Consider the following 20457-nt stretch of genomic DNA (forward strand, 5'->3'; position numbering starts at 1 on the left):
CACTCAGACACATTACTGGGAATATTATTGCTGTGGAGCTCTGTTACACACTCAGACACATTACTGGGAGTATTATTGCTGTGGAGCTCTGTTATACACTCAGACATATTACTGGCAGTATTATTGCTGTGTAGCTCTGTTATACTCTCAGACACATTACTGGGAGTATTATTGCTGTGGAGCTCTGTTATACACTCAGACACATTACTGGGAATATTATTGCAGTGGAGCTCTGTTATACACTCAGACACATTACTGGGAGTATTATTGCTGTGGAGCTCTGTTACACACTCAGACACATTACTGGGAGTATTATTGCTGTGGAGCTCTGTTATACACTCAGACACATTATTGGGAGTATTATTGATGTGGAGCTCTGTTATACACTCAGACACATTACTGGGAGTATTATTGATGTGGAGCTCTGTTATACACTCAGCCACATTACTGGGAGTATTATTGCTGTGGAGCTCTGTTACACACTCAGACATATTACTGGCAGTATTATTGCTGTGGAGCTCTGTTACACACTCAGTCACATTACTGGGAGTATTATTGCTGTGGAGCTCTGTTATACACTCAGACACATTACTGGGAGTATTATTGCTGTGGAGCTCTGTTACACACTCAGTCACATTACTGGGAGTATTATTGCTGTGGAGCTCTGTTATACACTCAGACACATTACTGGGAGTATTATTGCTGTGGAGCTCTGTTACACACTCAGACACATTACTGGGAGTATTATTGCTGTGGAGCTCTGTTATACACTCAGACATATTACTGGCAGTATTATTGCTGTGGAGCTCTGTTATACTCTCAGACACATTACTGGGAGTATTATTGCTGTGGAGCTCTGTTATACACTCAGACACATTACTGGGAATATTATTGCAGTGGAGCTCTGTTATACACTCAGACACATTACTGGGAGTATTATTGCTGTGGGGCTCTGTTATACACTCAGCCACATTACTGGGAGTATTATTGCTGTGGAGCTCTGTTACACACTCAGACATATTACTGGCAGTATTATTGCTGTGGAGCTCTGTTATACTCTCAGACACATTACTGGGAGTATTATTGCTGTGGAGCTCTGTTATAAACTCAGACACATTACTGGGAGTATTATTGCTGTGGAGCTCTGTTATACACTCAGACACATTACTGGGAATATTATTGCAGTGGAGCTCTGTTATACACTCAGACACATTACTGGGAGTATTATTGCTGTGGGGCTCTGTTATACACTCAGCCACATTACTGGGAGTATTATTGCTGTGGAGCTCTGTTATACACTCAGACACATTACTGGGAATATTATTGCAGTGGAGCTCTGTTATACACTCAGACACATTACTGGGAGTATTATTGCTGTGGGGCTCTGTTACACACTCAGCCACATTACTGGGAGTATTATTGCTGTGGAGCTCTGTTACACACTCAGACATATTACTGGCAGTATTATTGCTGTGGAGCTCTGTTATACACTCAGACACATTACTGGGAGTATTATTGCTGTGGAGCTCTGTTACACACTCAGACACATTACTGGGAGTATTATTGCTGTGGAGCTCTGTTATACACTCAGACATATTACTGGCAGTATTATTGCTGTGGAGCTCTGTTATACTCTCAGACACATTACTGGGAGTATTATTGCTGTGGAGCTCTGTTATACACTCAGACACATTACTGGGAATATTATTGCAGTGGAGCTCTGTTATACACTCAGACACATTACTGGGAGTATTATTGCTGTGGGGCTCTGTTATATACTCAGCCACATTACTGGGAGTATTATTGCTGTGGAGCTCTGTTACACACTCAGACATATTACTGGCAGTATTATTGCTGTGGAGCTCTGTTATACTCTCAGACACATTACTGGGAGTATTATTGCTGTGGAGCTCTGTTATAAACTCAGACACATTACTGGGAGTATTATTGCTGTGGAGCTCTGTTATACACTCAGACACATTACTGGGAATATTATTGCAGTGGAGCTCTGTTATACACTCAGACACATTACTGGGAGTATTATTGCTGTGGGGCTCTGTTATACACTCAGCCACATTACTGGGAGTATTATTGCTGTTGAGCTCTGTTATACACTCAGACACATTACTGGGAATATTATTGCAGTGGAGCTCTGTTATACACTCAGACACATTACTGGGAGTATTATTGCTGTGGGGCTCTGTTACACACTCAGCCACATTACTGGGAGTATTATTGCTGTGGAGCTCTGTTACACACTCAGACATATTACTGGCAGTATTATTGCTGTGGAGCTCTGTTATACTCTCAGACACATTACTGGGAGTATTATTGCAGTGGAGCTCTGTTATACACTCAGACACATTACTGGGAGTATTATTGCTGTGGGGCTCTGTTACACACTCAGACACATTACTGGGAGTATTATTGCTGTGGAGCTCTGTTATACACTCAGACACATTACTGGGAGTATTATTGCTGTGGAGCTCTGTTATGCACTCACATTACTGGGAGTATTATTGCTGTGGAGCTCTGTTATACAATCAGACACATTACTGGGAGTATTATCGCTGTGGAGCTCTGTTATACACTCAGACACATTACTGGGAGTATTATTGATGTGGAGCTCTGTTATACACTCAGACACATTACTGGGAGTATTATTGCTGTGGAGCTCTGTTATACACTCAGACACATTACTGGGAATATTATTGCTGTGGGGCTCTGTTATACACTCAGACACATTACTGGCAGTATTATTGCTGTGGAGCTCTGTTATACACTCAGGCACATTACTGGGAGTATTATTCCTGTGGAACTCTGTTATACACTCAGTCACATTACTGGGAGTATTATTGCTGTGGAGCTCTGTTATACACTCAGTCACCTTACTGGGAGTATTATTGCTGTGGAGCTCTGTTATAAACTCAGACACATTACTGGGAGTATTATTGCTGTGGAGCTCTGTTATACACTCAGACACATTACTGGGAATATTATTGCAGTGGAGCTCTGTTATACACTCAGACACATTACTGGGAGTATTATTGCTGTGGGGCTCTGTTATACACTCAGCCACATTACTGGGAGTATTATTGCTGTGGAGCTCTGTTATACACTCAGACACATTACTGGGAATATTATTGCAGTGGAGCTCTGTTATACACTCAGACACATTACTGGGAGTATTATTGCTGTGGGGCTCTGTTACACACTCAGCCACATTACTGGGAGTATTATTGCTGTGGAGCTCTGTTACACACTCAGACATATTACTGGCAGTATTATTGCTGTGGAGCTCTGTTATACTCTCAGACACCTTACTGGGAGTATTATTGCTGTGGAGCTCTGTTATAAACTCAGACACATTACTGGGAGTATTATTGCTGTGGGGCTCTGTTACACACTCAGCCACATTACTGGGAGTATTATTGCTGTGGAGCTCTGTTACACACTCAGACATATTACTGGCAGTATTATTGCTGTGGAGCTCTGTTATACTCTCAGACACATTACTGGGAGTATTATTGCTGTGGAGCTCTGTTATACACTCAGACACATTACTGGGAGTATTATTGCTGTGGAGCTCTGTTATACACTCAGACACATTACTGGGAGTAGGATTGCTGTGGAGCTCTGTTATACACTGACACATTACTGGGAGTATTATTGCTGTGGAGCTCTGTTATACACTCACATTACTGGGAGTATTATTGCTGTGGAGCTCTGTTATACACTCAGACACATTACTGGGAGTATTATCGCTGTGGAGCTCTGTTATACACTCAGTCACATTACTGTGAGTATTATCGCTGTGGAGCTCTGTTATACACTCAGTCACATTACTGTGAGTATTATCGCTGTGGAGCTTTGTTATACACTCAGACACATTATTGAGAGTATTATTGCTGTGGAGCTCTGTTATACAGTCAGACACATTACTGGGAGTATTATTACTGTGGAGCTCTGTTATACACTCAGACATATTACTGGGAGTATTATTGCTGTGGGGCTCTGTTATACACTCAGACACATTACTGGGAGTATTATTGCTGTGGAGCTCTGTTATACACTCAGACACATTACTGGGAGTATTATTGCTGTGGAGCTCTGTTATACGCTCAGACACATTACTGGGAGTATTATTGCTGTGGAGCTCTGTTATACGCTCAGACACATTACTGGGAGTATTATTGCTGTGGAGCTCTGTTATACACTCAGACACACCTGCAGGGACAGTAATATACCTCTGGAAATCCTATCTTATCTTCTCACAATTAAATATCCTTTGCAACCTCCTACCCACCCCTTACACTTAAAATACCACATCCAGCCCCCCTTAACATTCCTAACAGTAAAACACCCCAATAAGGCCCAAATTCTCGTTCTTGTGACCATAAAATAAACCTTCTAGACCCCTTCCACCCTCAACAGTAAAAATACTCCTTCCAGCAATTGGTATCTCCCCCATAGAAGGTTTATTTTATGATCGCAGGTAAGAGAATGTGGGCTTTTTTGGGGTGTTGGGGATGTAGCTCATTCCTGTAATATATATATAAATATATATATGTTTCTGCCTGCAATATATCAGTTGTTTGATTATTGATTGGTGCCTCTTTTGATAGAGTCCCATTCCCACTGGGAGAATTTCATGGTCAACTTGTTATAAGCTTCAGCCACCAGACTGTAAACTGTATAAAAGCCTGGTGGAGAGTCAGGGAAGGAAAAGGGAATTCTAAACTGGGGATTTAGATGAAAAATAGGAAAACCTATAAACGTATTAATATAACAAATGATGTATAATATAATAAAAAACGTTCACCTTATTCTCTGTAATATACCACCATCTAGTGGCTACAACGGGAATTAATAAAAAAAAATAGAAACATGGAATGTGACGGCAGATAAGTAGAGTTGAGCGGACACCTGGATGTTCAGGTCCGGCGGATTCCGCCGAACTGTGAAAAAAAGTCCGGGTTCGGGATGGAACTTGACCCCGAACCCAAACCTCATTGAAGTCAATGGGGACCCGAACATTTGGGCACAAAAATTGCTCTAAAAACTCCTGGAAAGGGCTAGAGGGATGCAAAAGGAAGTAATATAGGGGTAAGAGTAGGACAAGTGCCCTGCAAACAAATGTGGATAGGGAAATCAGTTAAAATAATATAAAAATCAAAAATACAGCTGAGCCATAAAATAGCACTAGATGGAATCTTTGATTTTAGCTTTGGAAGAACATAAATCAAAATCGAAAGCATGACTGTAGGAGGATCAACAGAATTATCCAATTGAGAGAGGGTTGGAGTGCAGGGTATTCTCTTTCATTGTTCAAACTGAGCTCAACTCCTGATGCATGGAGAAAAGGCCTTCACAAGCCTCTGCTAATGTGTACATAGTTTATACTAAGTGACCCATAGGTTGAGGAGGCGGTGACCGTGGCGGTGTAGGTGGAAGTGGCGGTGGAGGAGGAGGAGGTAGCCAACACTGTTTTTTATATATTGTGACGAAATGGCTTTTGTCACTGGGTTTGCATGTGACAAACTGGGATGCTGGCCCGTTAAGTAATGGGGTTTTAAGGCACTTGGGACAGAGCCCTCTGTCTCTGGATCACATCGTTCGCCTTACTTGCTTGGATTGTACATTTCCCCTATTACACTCGTATGTGGGTTCGTGCAGTTTAACTTCCATTACAGCTGGACTAAGGCTGTTCGTACCGACGAACAAACTGCCGAAGGGCCGACCACCCGGTCTGCGGAGTGTGCTGCTTGTTAGCCACCCAGAAGCTGCGGTTAACCGCAGCTTAATTGTCAAATACCTGGGTGGCCGGCGTTCGTTTGCCGAACACGTGGCGGCGGCCATTTTAAATCGCCGAATACTCAGCGGTAGTTTGTCGTCGACGCTCTGGAACTCTTTTCGGGTACATTTGCACGGACAGCTGGTGAACTTAAAATTTACTCGACGTTATTGAGAACTGTATTCGTGGGATCTGAGCGCTATTCGCCTATAATATGCACTCAGATCCAAGCTATCTGGGGGTGTGTGAAACATGGGGACTTCGTTCAGCGAAACATGAGTTATTGATTTTAATACAGTTTTGTTAAAAGGTAAAAGCACATGTTTCTCTCTGCCCGGAGATAATTAGGTTCTCTGCAACCACTTAAGTTAATTATCTCCAGGATAGAGAGGAGGGGTAAGTTAATTATCTCCAGGATAGAGAGGAGGGGTTACACTCTTCCTGTGGGTGGGTGTAATATTTGTAAAGTACAGTGATTGGTTCTGTATATTCTGTTTCAGTCTTCCACAAGGTCCCATGTGGGAGTGTCCTTGCTGGGAGACCATCATAAAAGGGCTGAGTTTGGCCATCAATAAACACATTTGTTTTACCCCTTCATGAAGTCTCGACTCATGTTTGGGGAATTGGGAGCTATAATCACTACTTCACTCTTTTCAGCTTGGATTTCGGGAGACGCTACAAGGATCAGCGCTGCACGGATAGCAGGATCCTTTACACTGGTGGCAAGCGGCGGGATTTTCTCCCGAATGGATATACAGAACCGAATCAAGTAGTGAATAGCATCCTAGCGACACCGGTACCATGGATTTATAATTAGGGCAACGCTAGTATCCGTACAGTGCGACTTGCTACAGCAGCATGGAATCAGCTAGTTCCTGGACAGCGTTCCGTGAGGAGGAGCACCCGGATTACAGGGATGCAGCCCGGAAAGGCGTATGGCACGAGGCCATGGAGGACGTGCAGCGACAACGGAGCGAGAGTCTCCCCAGCGAGGAGCAGAGGTTGCGAATGCAATTGTCGCTGCAAAAGCCTCTGCTGGGGGAGCAGCCCCTGAAGGAGTGGGTGTCGGAGCTCGAGACCATGGTATGGCAGGAGACCTGGTTAGAGGACGCATACCAGGCACTATGGTGGGACACAGTGCGGCAGGCTCCCTGGACGAAGGAGTACCACAGACCCGAGGGTGAGGATTACAATGGCCCTGGTCTATTATGGGAGTCATTTGACGAAATGGATTTTGGGAGCACGGGAGAGTCCAGATTCTGGGACCTTATGGACTACAGGAGAGACCTACACGATTGGCATCCCGAAAGGGGGGTGAGAGCAGATCTGACATTCCTGGTCAGAAGGGAATGGGAGCTGGAGCAGGACTACCAACATCTGTTCAGCTTGGTCCACTCACAGCCTAACCTGCAGCACTACCACTGGCAAGACCTGGCTGAGGTACACCCTGCTCCTCTACCAGCTGCAGAGGTAGGGGACTTCATAGACTGGTCCGGGGAGGACCCACAGTCGGCAGGTGGAGATGGGACCGAGGTCTCTCTACCGGCCCTACAGGGATGCTGGGCAACCGGCCCAGATCCCCAGTGGCAGTGTGTGGTTCAGGGAGAGGAGACGGTAGGTCTCCCTCCCCAGCGGCAGCCCGTGTCACAGAGAGAGGAGACTGTCGGTCCCTCATCTCAGCGGCAGCTTACCCTACAAAGGGGAGACAATAATTTCCTGGACGATGCAGGAGGGCCCATGGTCTCTACACCCAACCTACAGGGATGCTGGACGTCCTATCCAGATCCCCAACTACCCCCGCAAGAATACCAGGAGGAGGAAGTAAGCGATGTCTCGCCTCCCCAGCCAAGTTGCGTCCAGGCTACCCCAGCCGAAGCGCTGACATCGGGGCAGAGCGCAGCTGGCCTCTGCTCCCCAAGCCCCCACAGCGTCTTGCCCGGTAGCAATGGAGGGATCACCTGGCGCAGTAAAAGTGTGTTGTGGGTGGGCTACTCCTGTACTGGTTTATTGTGGGTGGGCGTATCGACTAACTCAGGCACTGACCGACAGGTCAGATACCTGGTTAGTCTCCCCCCCAAAGGGGAGATGTGTGACAAAATGGCTTTTGTCACTGGGTTTGCATGTGACAAACTGCACTGCCCCCCTGTCTCTTGGAGGAGCCGGATTGCTAGCCTCTTACCCTGGGATGCTGGCCCGTTAAGTCATGGGGTCTTAAGGCACTTGGGACAGAGCCCTCTGTCTCTGGATCACATCGTTCGCCTTACTTGCTTGGATTGTACATTTCCCCTGTTACACTCGTATGTGGGTTCGTGCAGTTTAACTTCCATTACAGCTGGACTAAGGCTGTTCGTACTGACGAACAAACTGCCGAAGGGCCGACCACCCAGTCTGCGGAGTGTGCTGCTTGTTAGCCACCCAGAAGCTGCGGTTAACCGCAGCTTAATTGTCAAATACCTGGGTGGCCGGCGTTCGTTTGCCGAACACGTGGCGCCGGCCATTTTAAATCGCCGAATACTCAGCAGTAGTTTGTCGTCAACGCTCTGGAACTCTTTTCGGGTACATTTGCACGGACAGCTGGTGAACTTAAAATTTACTCAACGTTATTGAGAACTGTGTTCGTGGGATCTGAGCGCTATTCGCCTATAATATGCGCTCAGATCCAAGCTATCTGGGGGTGTGTGGAACATGGGGACTTCGTACAGCGAAACATGAGTTATTGATTTTAATACAGTTTTGTTAAAAAGTAAAAAGCACATGTTTCTCTCTGCCCGGAGATAATTAGGTTCTCTGCAACCACTTAAGTTAATTATCTCCAGGATAGAGAGGAGGGGTAAGTTAATTATCTCCAGGATAGAGAGGAGGGGTTACACTCTTCCTGTGGGTGTGTGTAATATTTGTAAAGTACAGTGATTGGTTCTGTATATTCTGTTTCAGTCTTCCACAAGGTCCCATGTGGGAGTGTCCTTGCTGGGAGACCATCATAAAAGGGCTGAGTTTGGCCATCAATAAACACATTCGTTTTATCCCTTCATGAAGTCTTGACTCATGTTTGGGGAATTGGGAGCTATAGTCACTACTTCACTCTTTTCAGCTTGGATTTCAGGAGACGCTACAAGGATCAGCGCTGCACGGATAGCAGGATCCTTTACACACATATATATATATATATATATATTTTTTTTTTTTTTTTATTGGGACAAAATATTGTGAGATAGAAAAAAAAGAAACATTTGCGGCCTGTGGTGTATTTCTTGCAGTCCTGTTGCATGGAGAAATGCTCAACTCCTGATGCATGGAGAAAAGGCCTTCACAAGCTTCTGCTATTGTGTACATTGTTTATACTAAGTGACCTATAGGTTGAGGAGGCGGTGACCATGGCGGTGTAGGTGGAAGCAGGAATCAACTTTCGATGCCATTGACTGCGTCTACCATGGTGACCATGGGTAGCAGGGAATCAGGGTTCGATTCCGTACAGGGACCCTGACAAATGGCTACCACATGCAAATGACCCACTCACGACGCGGGAAGGTAGTGATGACAAATAACAATACAGGACTCTTTAGAGGCCCTGTAATTGTAATGAGTCCACTTGAAATCCTTTAACTCTGATCAATTGGAGGGCAAGTCTGGTGCAGAGCCACTGACCCGTGCGGCTGCAGCTGAAACTCCACTAGCGCCTGCTGCTGCTCAAACAGTCTCTCCAGCATGTGCAAGGTGAAGTTCCACCTTGTGGGCACGTCGCATGTGAAGCAGTGAGCGGGAAGGCCAAAGTTACGCTGCAGCGCAGACAGGCGAGAAGCAGCAGGGTGAAAACACCGAAAGCGCGCACAGCCGCTTCAATGAATGTCACATCCTGTTCCAAGTTGCGGATCAGTCTGGTGATGGCTTCTGGTATCCAGTACTCTTTTTACTGAAGCTGCATCAGGGTCCTGGTATGTGGCCGCACAAACGCTGGTGCTCAACACCACGGGGCGTGCGGTTAGCCTGCACCACACCCTGCTAATCCATTCCACACTGTGACTCCTAACTTCTACATCACGCATACTGGGTCCCGGTCGTCCGACCGCCGCCCAGACAGTGTCTGGGTCCCGGTTACCGGACTGCGAAACTGCAAATGGCTCATTAAATCTGTTATGGTTCTTTTTATCGCTTCAACTGTTACTGTGGGAATTCTAAAGATAATACATGCCGTCGAGCGCTAGGGGACGGCTGCTCCGCTTTTGCACCCTGCTCCCTCTTATGCTGTGCTGGTGCCTCTGTGTGACCAGCGCCTTTTCCTCCAAACTGCACACATCACTCGCATGTCCTTCATTCCATGTGGGGTCTAGGACCTCATCATCCTCCACATCATCTTCCACCCACTCCTCAACCCTGCCCTCCTTGCCGGTATGCACACTGCAGAAACCCACAGCAGTTGGCACCTGTGTTTTTCCAGCATGTAAAGTCTGCAAAGGACATATGGAAATTGTTTTAGAATTGTATCCAGGCAATAGTTTTCCCTATAAACTGACCTCTTAGTTTGACTTGTGAGGGTATTGCCCCAGAACTACAATATTGTTTAAGTACCTCTTAGCTATTGATAACTGGTTTAAATATAGCAGCTTGTTATCTGGTAGATTCTAGTGTAGAAAATATCAATCTGTTTTCTATCACTTAGATCTGTGTAACAAGTGTTGTAGGTGTGAAACAATATTACAAGTGACCGATGTAGTAAATTCAAATCAAAGTTCCATTTGCAAAAACAATTCTCGCCCATCTTCTGTGGGTTATTGCATTTTTAAGATGTAGACTTATTGTATCACACTAGCCATGCACAGGTAGATTGTCTGGCACGTTGTTTTGGTGTTTGGTTTTTAACTTTGTAGTTGTGTCTTTACACAATATAGAAATGTATATTAATGCTTCTGTATATGAAGCGATCACAATAACACTTATTTTTCACTTTTTGTAAAAAAAAATCAGGCTAAACAAAAATTGGTAATTAACAATATGACATCTGAAAAGCACATGAAAGGATGCTGTCTGATTTTTTTTTTTTTTTTTTTAAAAAGAACACACTACATGAAGGTCCTGTTCACTAGAGTGTGTAGTCATGAATGTAACCAGTAAAACTTAGTTTTTACAGCCACTGGTTGACCCATACATATTTTAAAACGTGTTTAATTTTGTTATAGCATGACTTGTAGTCTTGTTTTTAACTTGTCTATAATACATATTTTTGTATGACACTTAGTGTGTTTTTTCATTGATTATTGAATTTTAATGGTCTAAGATAATTAACCTGTAAACAGGCAAACGTAACCCGAATGATTTGTCTCAGTCTTGCCTTCTATACTACCTGCACCATGGGCAACATTTATTTGTCTTTAGACTTTCTTGAGAAGCGGTAATTAGCCGGTGTTGCACACATACACTAGATATGAAGTGCACACCCCAAATGTACTATTTAGCACCCAGAAAATTAGAATGTTTACAACTGCGCTGTAAGCGCACTATTAGACGCTTCGATTGGACTCTCAGATATGAAGAGCAGGCCCCAAAATGTACTATTTAGCAGATTAGCAGCAAAGCAATTAGAATGTTTACAACTGCGCTGTAAGCGCACTATTTGACGTTTCTATTTGACTCTCAGATATGAAGAGCAGGCCCCAAAATGTACTATTTAGCAGATTAGCACCCAGAAAATTAGAATGTTTACCACTGCGCTGTAAGCACAATATTAGACGCTTCTATTTGACAACTTTACTGCTCTTCACAGACAGTGAAATAAATGTATGCATTGTACGCAGGGTATTATATGCAGGCTACTGTGGCCACCAAATTCTAAGTTTGACTCCTCTTACAAAGTAAACACACCAATACTAAATGTAACCCTATTCTAAACCTACTCCAAATAATTCTAAACATCCCTTATACCACAACTATAACTCGTATCAAGCTTTTTATCCTCCTAACTGTCTATGTATTATTACTCTGACACAAACCCCTCTCTAACAATGGGAATCACTGTATGCTGTCCTTATTGTCCTGTGTGAGAGGCTATTAGTGGGCAGATGGGCAGAGATCCCTTCCACTTCCTGTCCAGCCTCACACACGGACACTGGAGGAGCTTTGACGCACTTTACACTGCTCCGTAATCAAGCATAGGGACCTTACTGGATACAGAGGACACTGGCCAACACTCCTGGTACTTTCAAGTGACAGAGAGACTTTCATTTTCAATATTTTCACTGTGCTAAATTTATTGTTTGTTTGTCGTTGTTTTTGTTTCTTACATAAAACATGGTAAATAATTATATTAAAGCACTACATAAAATGTTATATACTTTCACACAAAATGATCATATCCACACAAAACAGTTTTACAATATTTATTAAAGAAGAAAAAAAAATGTAAAGAAGGGCATTTACTGATTAACATGTTTACCAATGTCAGCCATAGATTGGATATCCATTGATACTGGAAAGAACGGAATCCTTTATAAAATAAAACCCTTTATAAAGAGTTCTGATTTTTAATTGCTGGCACCTTTCACTAAATAAGCTGATTATGCAAATCACTCGTGATGTGTTAGTCATTGCACTAAAGTGATGGCTATTCACACAACGTGAATTGATGGTGAATTCAAAGTTAAATATTTTAGCCCTATATGACTGACTTGGGGAATTTTTTTTAACATTTGTAATTTACATAGAATTCAGAACAATTCACAATTTAGTAATTCATTCTGTCTAAGTTAACCTGCTAAAGTTAGTATAAATCCTAAGCTAACAAAAAACGTAACATGTTTAGTAGAATAAAAATGTACAGCTCCCTAGCCCTATATAGAATGTATCCATTTTATTATGAGTGATAGAAATTAATTAATCAGAGTTGCTCCTTTGGGATTCCCTCTATGGTTTATTAAATCCAGTCTTACAGAATATTCGTATTTACCTAGAGCTGGGCACAGATTAATTCACAGCCCAACAGTATATGGCAGCGACGTGAGTCCTATGATAACATGTAGGGCTTTGGAGTCCTTCTCACTGCTTTTCTATTCTTATTAACAAATTCCTATCTTCCCCTTGAACTCTATTCTTCCGGTTATTTTTATGTATTGCAATCTCACTCGCAATTCTTTCAATTATAACCATCAAATATATAATTTACTCCTTTTTTCCCTTCCAGTCCTCTCTAACCAGCTGTAAATTTGCAGAAGGTTTGCCCCAGTCTTACTGTCAATGTATTACAGAGACATTTTTATGAGGACTGTTTGCAAATTGCACGTCACACAGTAAAACTGATACAATCGTGCGACTTTATAAGTCGGAAATTGTCCATTGAAGCCCAAGTTCCCTTTGCTGTTACCCTGACTTAATTCCAAAACAGGAACTTGCATAATGATTCAAATACACTATTGGGGTTTCATATTAAAATTATGTTTAATTCAATAAATCCCAATATTCCCCATCAACAAATCTTTAAATGGATACTAGAAGCATTGTAATTGATTCATTTCATTGAAGTGGTTATAGTGTCCGGAGTCCCCTGGTGCTATTCTTCCATTCAGTGTTAAACATTTTAATGCTTTAATGTTAAATGAGAGTCCTCACCAACTCAGCCCCTCTGTACTGCTTGGACTAATGAGCAGGTTTTAGTCTGAGCAGCAATGGGCAGTTGAGTTTGGCTAAGAGTGTCAGCTGACCAATCTCAGCCTATCAATGCACCCATTGCTACTATGATTCCGTATGGCTAGAAGGAAGTGTGTAATCTGTGCCTTAGCCACACTTATTCTATGGGAAGCCAATGACCCAGTGGGGGCCAGACTGTGGGTGTCAGGAAACCTTATTCAAATATAAACTGCTTAAAAATTGTTTAACACTGAATGGAGGAACAGTGCCAGGAGACTACAGAAACTATAACCAAATTAATGAGATGAAATGGTTTTAGTCAAGTTGGATAATGTGACCCAATTAACCAAGATTATTATTTCATATTAAACACTTCCTTCAGGCTTCTCAGAGCTTGTTCTCTGTCTATCTGTTTCCATCCATCTGGCAGTTTAGCAGGTTCGGCATTATATTCTTTGGCAAACTCTTCATTAAACTTCATGAAAATGTATTTCCAGTAATCAGAGGACTCAATGCTGGGATCAGGCTGGATGGACCAGTCTGGGTATAATGTGCGATATTCCTTGTATAAGTGAGTTTTCAATTCTGTATCTGAATTTCTAAATGATGCCGTATTAGACACAACATCAGTAGAGCATATGTCTGTGCATAAAACCTTGCTATCGTGAAATCCATATCTTCCTAATCCTTGAGGTCTGTGAATGGATGCAAAGTGCTCTTTATGATCAGAACCTCCGGCCTCACAGGGGACTCTACAGAACGGACACTGCTTCCCACATCCCATCACCTTCTTCAGTAATTCATTCTCTGGTTTCAATGTCACCTTGGAGAGAATAGATTTAACATCCAAACCTTTAATCCCTAACAGAATTTGTTGTTCTGTTTCTGAAAGAAAACTCTGAATGTCACCAGAAAACTGCTTAACGTCCGCATTGTTCCCAAAAGTGACAATATTCATTTGATTCTGTGAAATTACTAAATCACTTTTTAATTCTTCACAAAGGTTTCCCAGCAAATGTTCAACATTGGGACTTTTCAGGCATTTTTTACTCTTCAGAAGATCTTGTACTTTTTTAATGATATCAGACAGGATGTTCGTTTGTAGACGTTCTAACTGTGACAATTCTTTATATTTCTCAGAGATACGTTCTAATGTCCAGCTTTGCAAAAATATTTGATATGATCCAATGTAATTTTTAAAGTTTTGAAAATCTTCTTTCTCTAACAAATCCTTTAGTACGGCAGCCTGGAAAAAGGATCGACTGTTAAATATAATATTGTCAGAACTCTTTAAAACATCATCCACTATTTCTTTCCCGAGATGTTTGTAAATGTACTCGATTAAAGCTGGCTTCAGACAGAGATCACAGAATTGTTTTGCTCTCTCCTGACATTGGTCTTTTTTTTGGAAAATATTGAGAAAAGTTGAAAGATACTGAGGTTTCAACTTTTCTAAGCAAAGCTTTGGGTCGTTTTCTTGAATAAACCGTTTATGCATCTCCTGGAACCTAGGAGTAGCTCGGCCAAAGATTTGAAGTTTGATATCTAACTCAAATGCCAAGTTAGTGTGAAGCTGATCCTGATTCTTACTAGAAAGGCTCTCATCGATCATACGTAACAATTCCTGACAGTAAGTGTCATCATAGTCTGACCCTTTACTAACCTTTTCTGTAACATATTGATCACAACGATCCATCAGAGAGACAGCAAACTGTGATATCTTATCATAATAATCCTGTTTTATAAATATTGATTTTACTTTATCAGAGAAAGAGCGATCAATATATGCTTTATCCATTTTAAATGTTTGGTTTCTGTATTGATCTAAACAATTTGCATTGAGTAATTTCTCGTTTATCTCAGGTCCTTTCTTGCTCATGTTATTGCGCAATTGCCAGATAATTGATTGGTTTATATCACATTCCCTTAAAGGCACAGTCTCTAAATCTGAGATTGTCTTTGTCCACATGGTCTCAAACTCCTCTTCCAACTCTCTGTCACTGAGCTTTCTCCCTCTGCATGTCTTCAGGAGATTAATAACTTTCTCTTCAATCAATTTCTGATATTGATTCTGAATAGACTGAATCTCATGTTTCCCTTTCTGGATATTTAGAGCCTCAGTACATTTATTGAGAGCATGTCTTTCAAGCTCCTTTTTTAGAAACATTACGCTCTGAAAGAAGTCCTCTCTGTGGTTTTCAATGAGCTGCACGTTCTCAGTTCCATGCTCAAAGTATTTTTCTAAAGATGCTGACATTTTATTTTCTTCCTTGCACAGCAGTGTTTGCAGATTGTTCTTGTATCCTTTGTATGTTTCTGTGTTTAATGTATCTGCTGACTGATTCCTAATCTGTGTCTCTGTGTTAATCACCCAGCTGTGCACGGCTTTGGTAAAATCCCATTCCCATTGAGAGAACTGTATGGACAACTTGTTATAAGCTTCAGCCACGAGACTGTTCCTGAAACTGAAGATAAACTTCTCATGTTTTAGTGCATTCCACAAACTGCTTACCCATAAGATAAAGTATTTAATGTTCAAAGATGTATTTAAAGATCTGCAGGTTTTCAAAAATCCTAATGAATACTTTTTCAGTTCAGAAACGGTTTCACTGTAGCCAGTGTTTACTGGAGCCATAGGTGGGACTCCGTGCCACAAACCAGGAACGTACCAGCTGTCCTTCGAAATGTCATAGTCCATCACATCACTAAATTTTGTAATTCCAATTTTGTTTTCCATCTTTGCTGCAATACCTGTCATTTCATCTAATTGTTCCAGCAGCTTCTTTCGGTCTCTCATATTATTCTCATGAGCAGACACATCACTCACATTCTGATGAACAAACAGGCATTTCAGTTTCTTTCCTATTGCTTTCATTCTAAGAAATGCATGGACCACAATCTGCAGAATATCTTTCATTTCTGCCGTGTTCTCCATGGCCATGTTAATTATGGTGATATCACTCAGCCCGATCACTAGCGTTGCCAGTTCATTATCATGTTCATAACTGCCCTCCAGAGAAGCCAATTCAGGAGCTTTCAGACCTTCCGTATCTATAACCAGAATAAAGTCACAGCCCAGCTCTTCTAAGAAGTCCCCTTCTACTTTGATAAATGTCATATAGGCTCCTCGTGTGCATCGACCACTGGCCACCGGGAACTGCAAACCAAACATGGTGTTTAGAAGGGTGGATTTCCCCGTACTCTGAACTCCCAGCACAGTGATCACTCTCATTCTGCATTGTCCTCCTGTCTTGGTGTCCAGCTCAGTCAGGACATCAGTTATCCACTGCAGGGGGATGTTAGAGGCATCTCCATCAATCAGCTCCAATGGGAACCCATCCAGCAGGAGATCAGCAGCTATTCCTGGGAGTTTGGTAAACTGTCTCATGTCTTTCTGAATTAGTTTTTCTTTTGACATGTAACATTCAGCCTCATAAAACTGCCCCATCTCACGCAGGAAATGTTCGATCCCCAGTGAGCTGTCAGATATTTTCTGATCTAGCTGTTTTAGTTCATCCAGATTCTTTGATGAGTTGTTACATTTCTCTTTGTATTCTGCCTGTAAATCAGCCAGATTATTCCGAGCAATTACATCAAGATCAAATTTTAGCCATTTCAAAAAATAGTGTTTCTCTGAATAAGGTAAATTAACAATGGCATTAATAAACAGCATTATACCAGTAGGAAGATCATGAGCATGTTGCTTCTTATGCAGTATGCTGTGTTGATGATTTAAGTCATCCAGATATTCTTGTGTATCTTTTGCTCCCTGCTCTCTCAGTCTGCACATTTCTTTTTCTAATTTAGATATTTTTTTCCACAGATCTCCTTGCAGACACATTGTTTCTTTCTTATACTGAGCCACATCTGTTATCTCCCGAGTAATATTCTCAGCTTGTTTTCTGGCATTACGGCATTCCATAGAATCTTCGTCTACACAGATACAAAGCTCACTGGCCTGAGTCCACATAGTTTTAATCATTATTTTATTGGAAGAATTTTTCATAGCAGAAAGAATGCTGGTCCTTATCTGTTTCACCACCGCTGAATCATTGTCTGAGCTTTTCTTCAATATAATATTGTTTTTTTCAGTCTTCATCAGAGACTTTAATTTTTTCAGATTCTGAATTGTCTCTTTGCTTACTTCTTTCCCAGGACTCGGAGTGATGATGAAATAATACTCTGTGTCTTTGTTATCGCAGTTTGATAACAGTCTGAATTCTCTCTCCCCGATGCTCTCAATAAATATAAACACAGCTGATGAGATTCGGGATAAGAAGTTGAACTGTGTCCAGTTAGACTCCAGGTCTCCTCGGAGATTGGTCACTGCAATCGGGTCAGAGGAAATGTCCGAACCTTTACTCCCAGAAGGAAAATACCAGGACATTTCCACTAGTCCATCTGATAATTTCCTCTGTATATTCCCTCCTTCCATGTTGTCATGTATGAAAAAGTCATTATGTTGTTGAGCTGGGCTGAGAACCTGATTCAAGATTTTAGATTTGGATAACTTGGTTTTCCCCAGTCTGACAAAGGAGAAGGTTGGCATTTCAATGGCTACCAAATTTTCTTCCTTAAACCCTTTACTGTCTGCTAATGACTGAGGTCTCCACTTCTTCACTATATCTCTCATTGCCCATAACATGAGGGTGCAGTTTGAGCCATCACCAGCAGGGATCAGCAAAGGGACAGCAAACTGACACATGGACATCTTAGATAGAATTTCCTGCTGTAAAAAAATATCTGAACAATGCAGGAGAACACACAGAACATCCAGGGGGTTAATTGAATCTGCCTCATTGTTTCCAAAATTAATACTTCCAAATGGATCATCATTTTCATCGCTATCTACACTTGATTCCATATTAGAGGGATCTGTCTCACAATGAATATTTCTGGCATTCCTATTAAGAGCAATAAGATTCTTTAAGAAATACCAGAGAATGTCTTGTTCACACTGGGGATTAATGTCCATCATTACATTCTTTTTTCCAATGTTCAGAATATTCTTCAATTTGAGCTTCTCGCTGATGTAGTTTGTCATTCCCAGTTGCACCAGGAGATCTTCAAATATCTTTGCTTTGTCTAATAAGAGAAAAGAAAGACTCATTATAATAATAACAGAATAACTGGAGTCTAGAACAAGCTATGAAGGGTATTTTTGTTTTGATTTGCAGATTTCAACCCACTTGGCCTGTTAGAGAAAAACCGAGAAAATTGACTCTAAGTGTGTCTGACAGGGCTCCATCAGGTAACTCTGGGCAAAAATGCACTTTACAAATAAATGTGTTCAGGGGCGGACTGACCGGTCGGGCACTTCGGACATGGTCCGGCCGCCCCTTTAAATGCTGCAGCCGCCTGAGCGCTCTCTTAAGAGCCTCAGGTGGCTGCAGCTTCTCACCTCCCCTGTAGCGTGACCGAGCTGCACTCCGGTCCGCGGTGCCCGGCCGGAGTGATAGGAAGGTGCACAAACACTGTGCACCTTCCTGTCAGTCCGGCCGGGTACAGGAAACAGAAACTCCTGTTCCGCGCGGAACAGGAGTTTCTATTTCCTGTACCCGGCCGGACTGAAAGGAAGGTGCACACTCAGTGTGCACCTTCCTATCACTCCGGCCGGGCACCGCGGACCGGAGTGCAGCTCGGTCACGCTACAGGTGGGGGGGGGGGGGTCAAAAAGAGAAAGGGAGGGGAGGGGTGGGCAAAAAGAGAAAGGGAGGGGAGGGGGGCAAAAAGAGAAAGGGAGGGGAGGGGGCAAAAAAGAGAAAGGGAGGGGAGGGGGGCAAAAAGAGAAAGGGAGGGGAGGGGGGCAAAAAGAGAAAGGGAGGGGAGGGGAGGCAAAAAGAGAAAGGGAGGGGAGGGGGGCAAAAGAGAAAGGGAGGGGAGGGGAGGGGGGGCAAAAAGAGAAAGGGAGGGGAGGGGAGAGGGGGAAAAAGAGAAAAGGAGGGGAGGGGAGGGGGGGCAAAAAGAGAAAAGGGAGGGGAGGGGAGGGGGGGCAAAAAGAGAAAAGGGAGGGGCAGGGGGGGCAAAAAGAGAAAAGGGAGGGGGGGGGGCAAAAAGAGAAAGGGGGGGCAAAAAGAAAAGGGGAGGGGGTAAAAAGAAAGGGGGGGTAAAAAGAGAGAGGGGTAAGGGGAGTGGGGTAAGAAGAGGGAGGGGGTAAGAAGAGGGAGGGGGTAAGAAGAGAGAGGGGGGTAAGAAGTGAGAGGGAGGGGGTAAGAAGAGGGGGGTAAGGAGAGGGAGGGGGGTAAGAAGAGAGGGGGAGTAAGAAGGGGTAAGAAGAGGGGGAGGGGGAGTAAGAAGAGGGGGGAGGGAAGAGTAAGAAGGGGGAGGGAAGAGTAAGAAGAGGTGGGAGGGGGTTAAGAAGAGGGGGGCGGGAGTAAGAAGGGGGTAAGAAGAGGGGGAGGGGGGAGTAAGAAGAGGGGGAGGGGGTAAGAAGAGGGAGGAGTAAGAAGAGGTGGGAGTAAGAAGAGGGGGAGGGGGGTAAGAAGAGGGGTAGGGGGGAGTAAGAGGAGGGCAATTGCCCCCTCCCCTGTCCGCAGGCACCGTGCGGGCAGCCTGCAGGGGAGGGAGAAAGAGAGGACCCGGGAGCTCAGCCTGCAGCTCCTCTGGGTCCTTCTTGCGCGAGCACAGATCGTTGCCGCGGTTACCACGGCGACGTTACGGCTCTGGCGAAAGTGAACTCTAGCCCCATAAACACACTACCCCCACACACCATACACATTTACACACTGCCCCCCATACACACCATACACATTTACACACATTGCCTCACACACACACACATACACTGCCCACCCATACACACACAGCCCCCTATACTAACATTGCCACACACATACACAGCCCCCTCATACACACATTGCCCCACACACCCTACACATTCACACACTACACCCCCTCACACACACTACACCCCATCACACACACTGAACCTTTCACACACACTGCACCCCTTACTCATTGCACCACTGCTCCTATACCCTACAACAGCCTCATATCCCAGCAGACCCCAGGTAAGTTGTCAAACTGTTCTTAAACGGTTTGACTACTTA

At 43.4% G+C, this 20457-nt stretch overlaps 1 protein-coding gene across 1 annotated transcript in view; it reads right to left on the reverse strand.

The window, feature by feature from the left end:
- Positions 1-13601: 13601 nt before the first annotated feature.
- Positions 13602-20457, reverse strand: part of LOC134572015 (up-regulator of cell proliferation-like) — a 29492-nt gene continuing 22636 nt past the window's right edge. The window contains exon 2 of the mRNA XM_063430780.1: positions 13602-18493. Within this exon, the coding sequence (XP_063286850.1) occupies positions 13764-18493 (4730 nt within the window). The 3' untranslated portion in view covers positions 13602-13763. The remainder of the gene's footprint in view (positions 18494-20457) is intronic.

Source organism: Pelobates fuscus, chromosome 8 (genome assembly GCF_036172605.1).
Source record: "Pelobates fuscus isolate aPelFus1 chromosome 8, aPelFus1.pri, whole genome shotgun sequence".
Taxonomy (NCBI): Eukaryota; Metazoa; Chordata; class Amphibia; order Anura; family Pelobatidae; genus Pelobates; species Pelobates fuscus.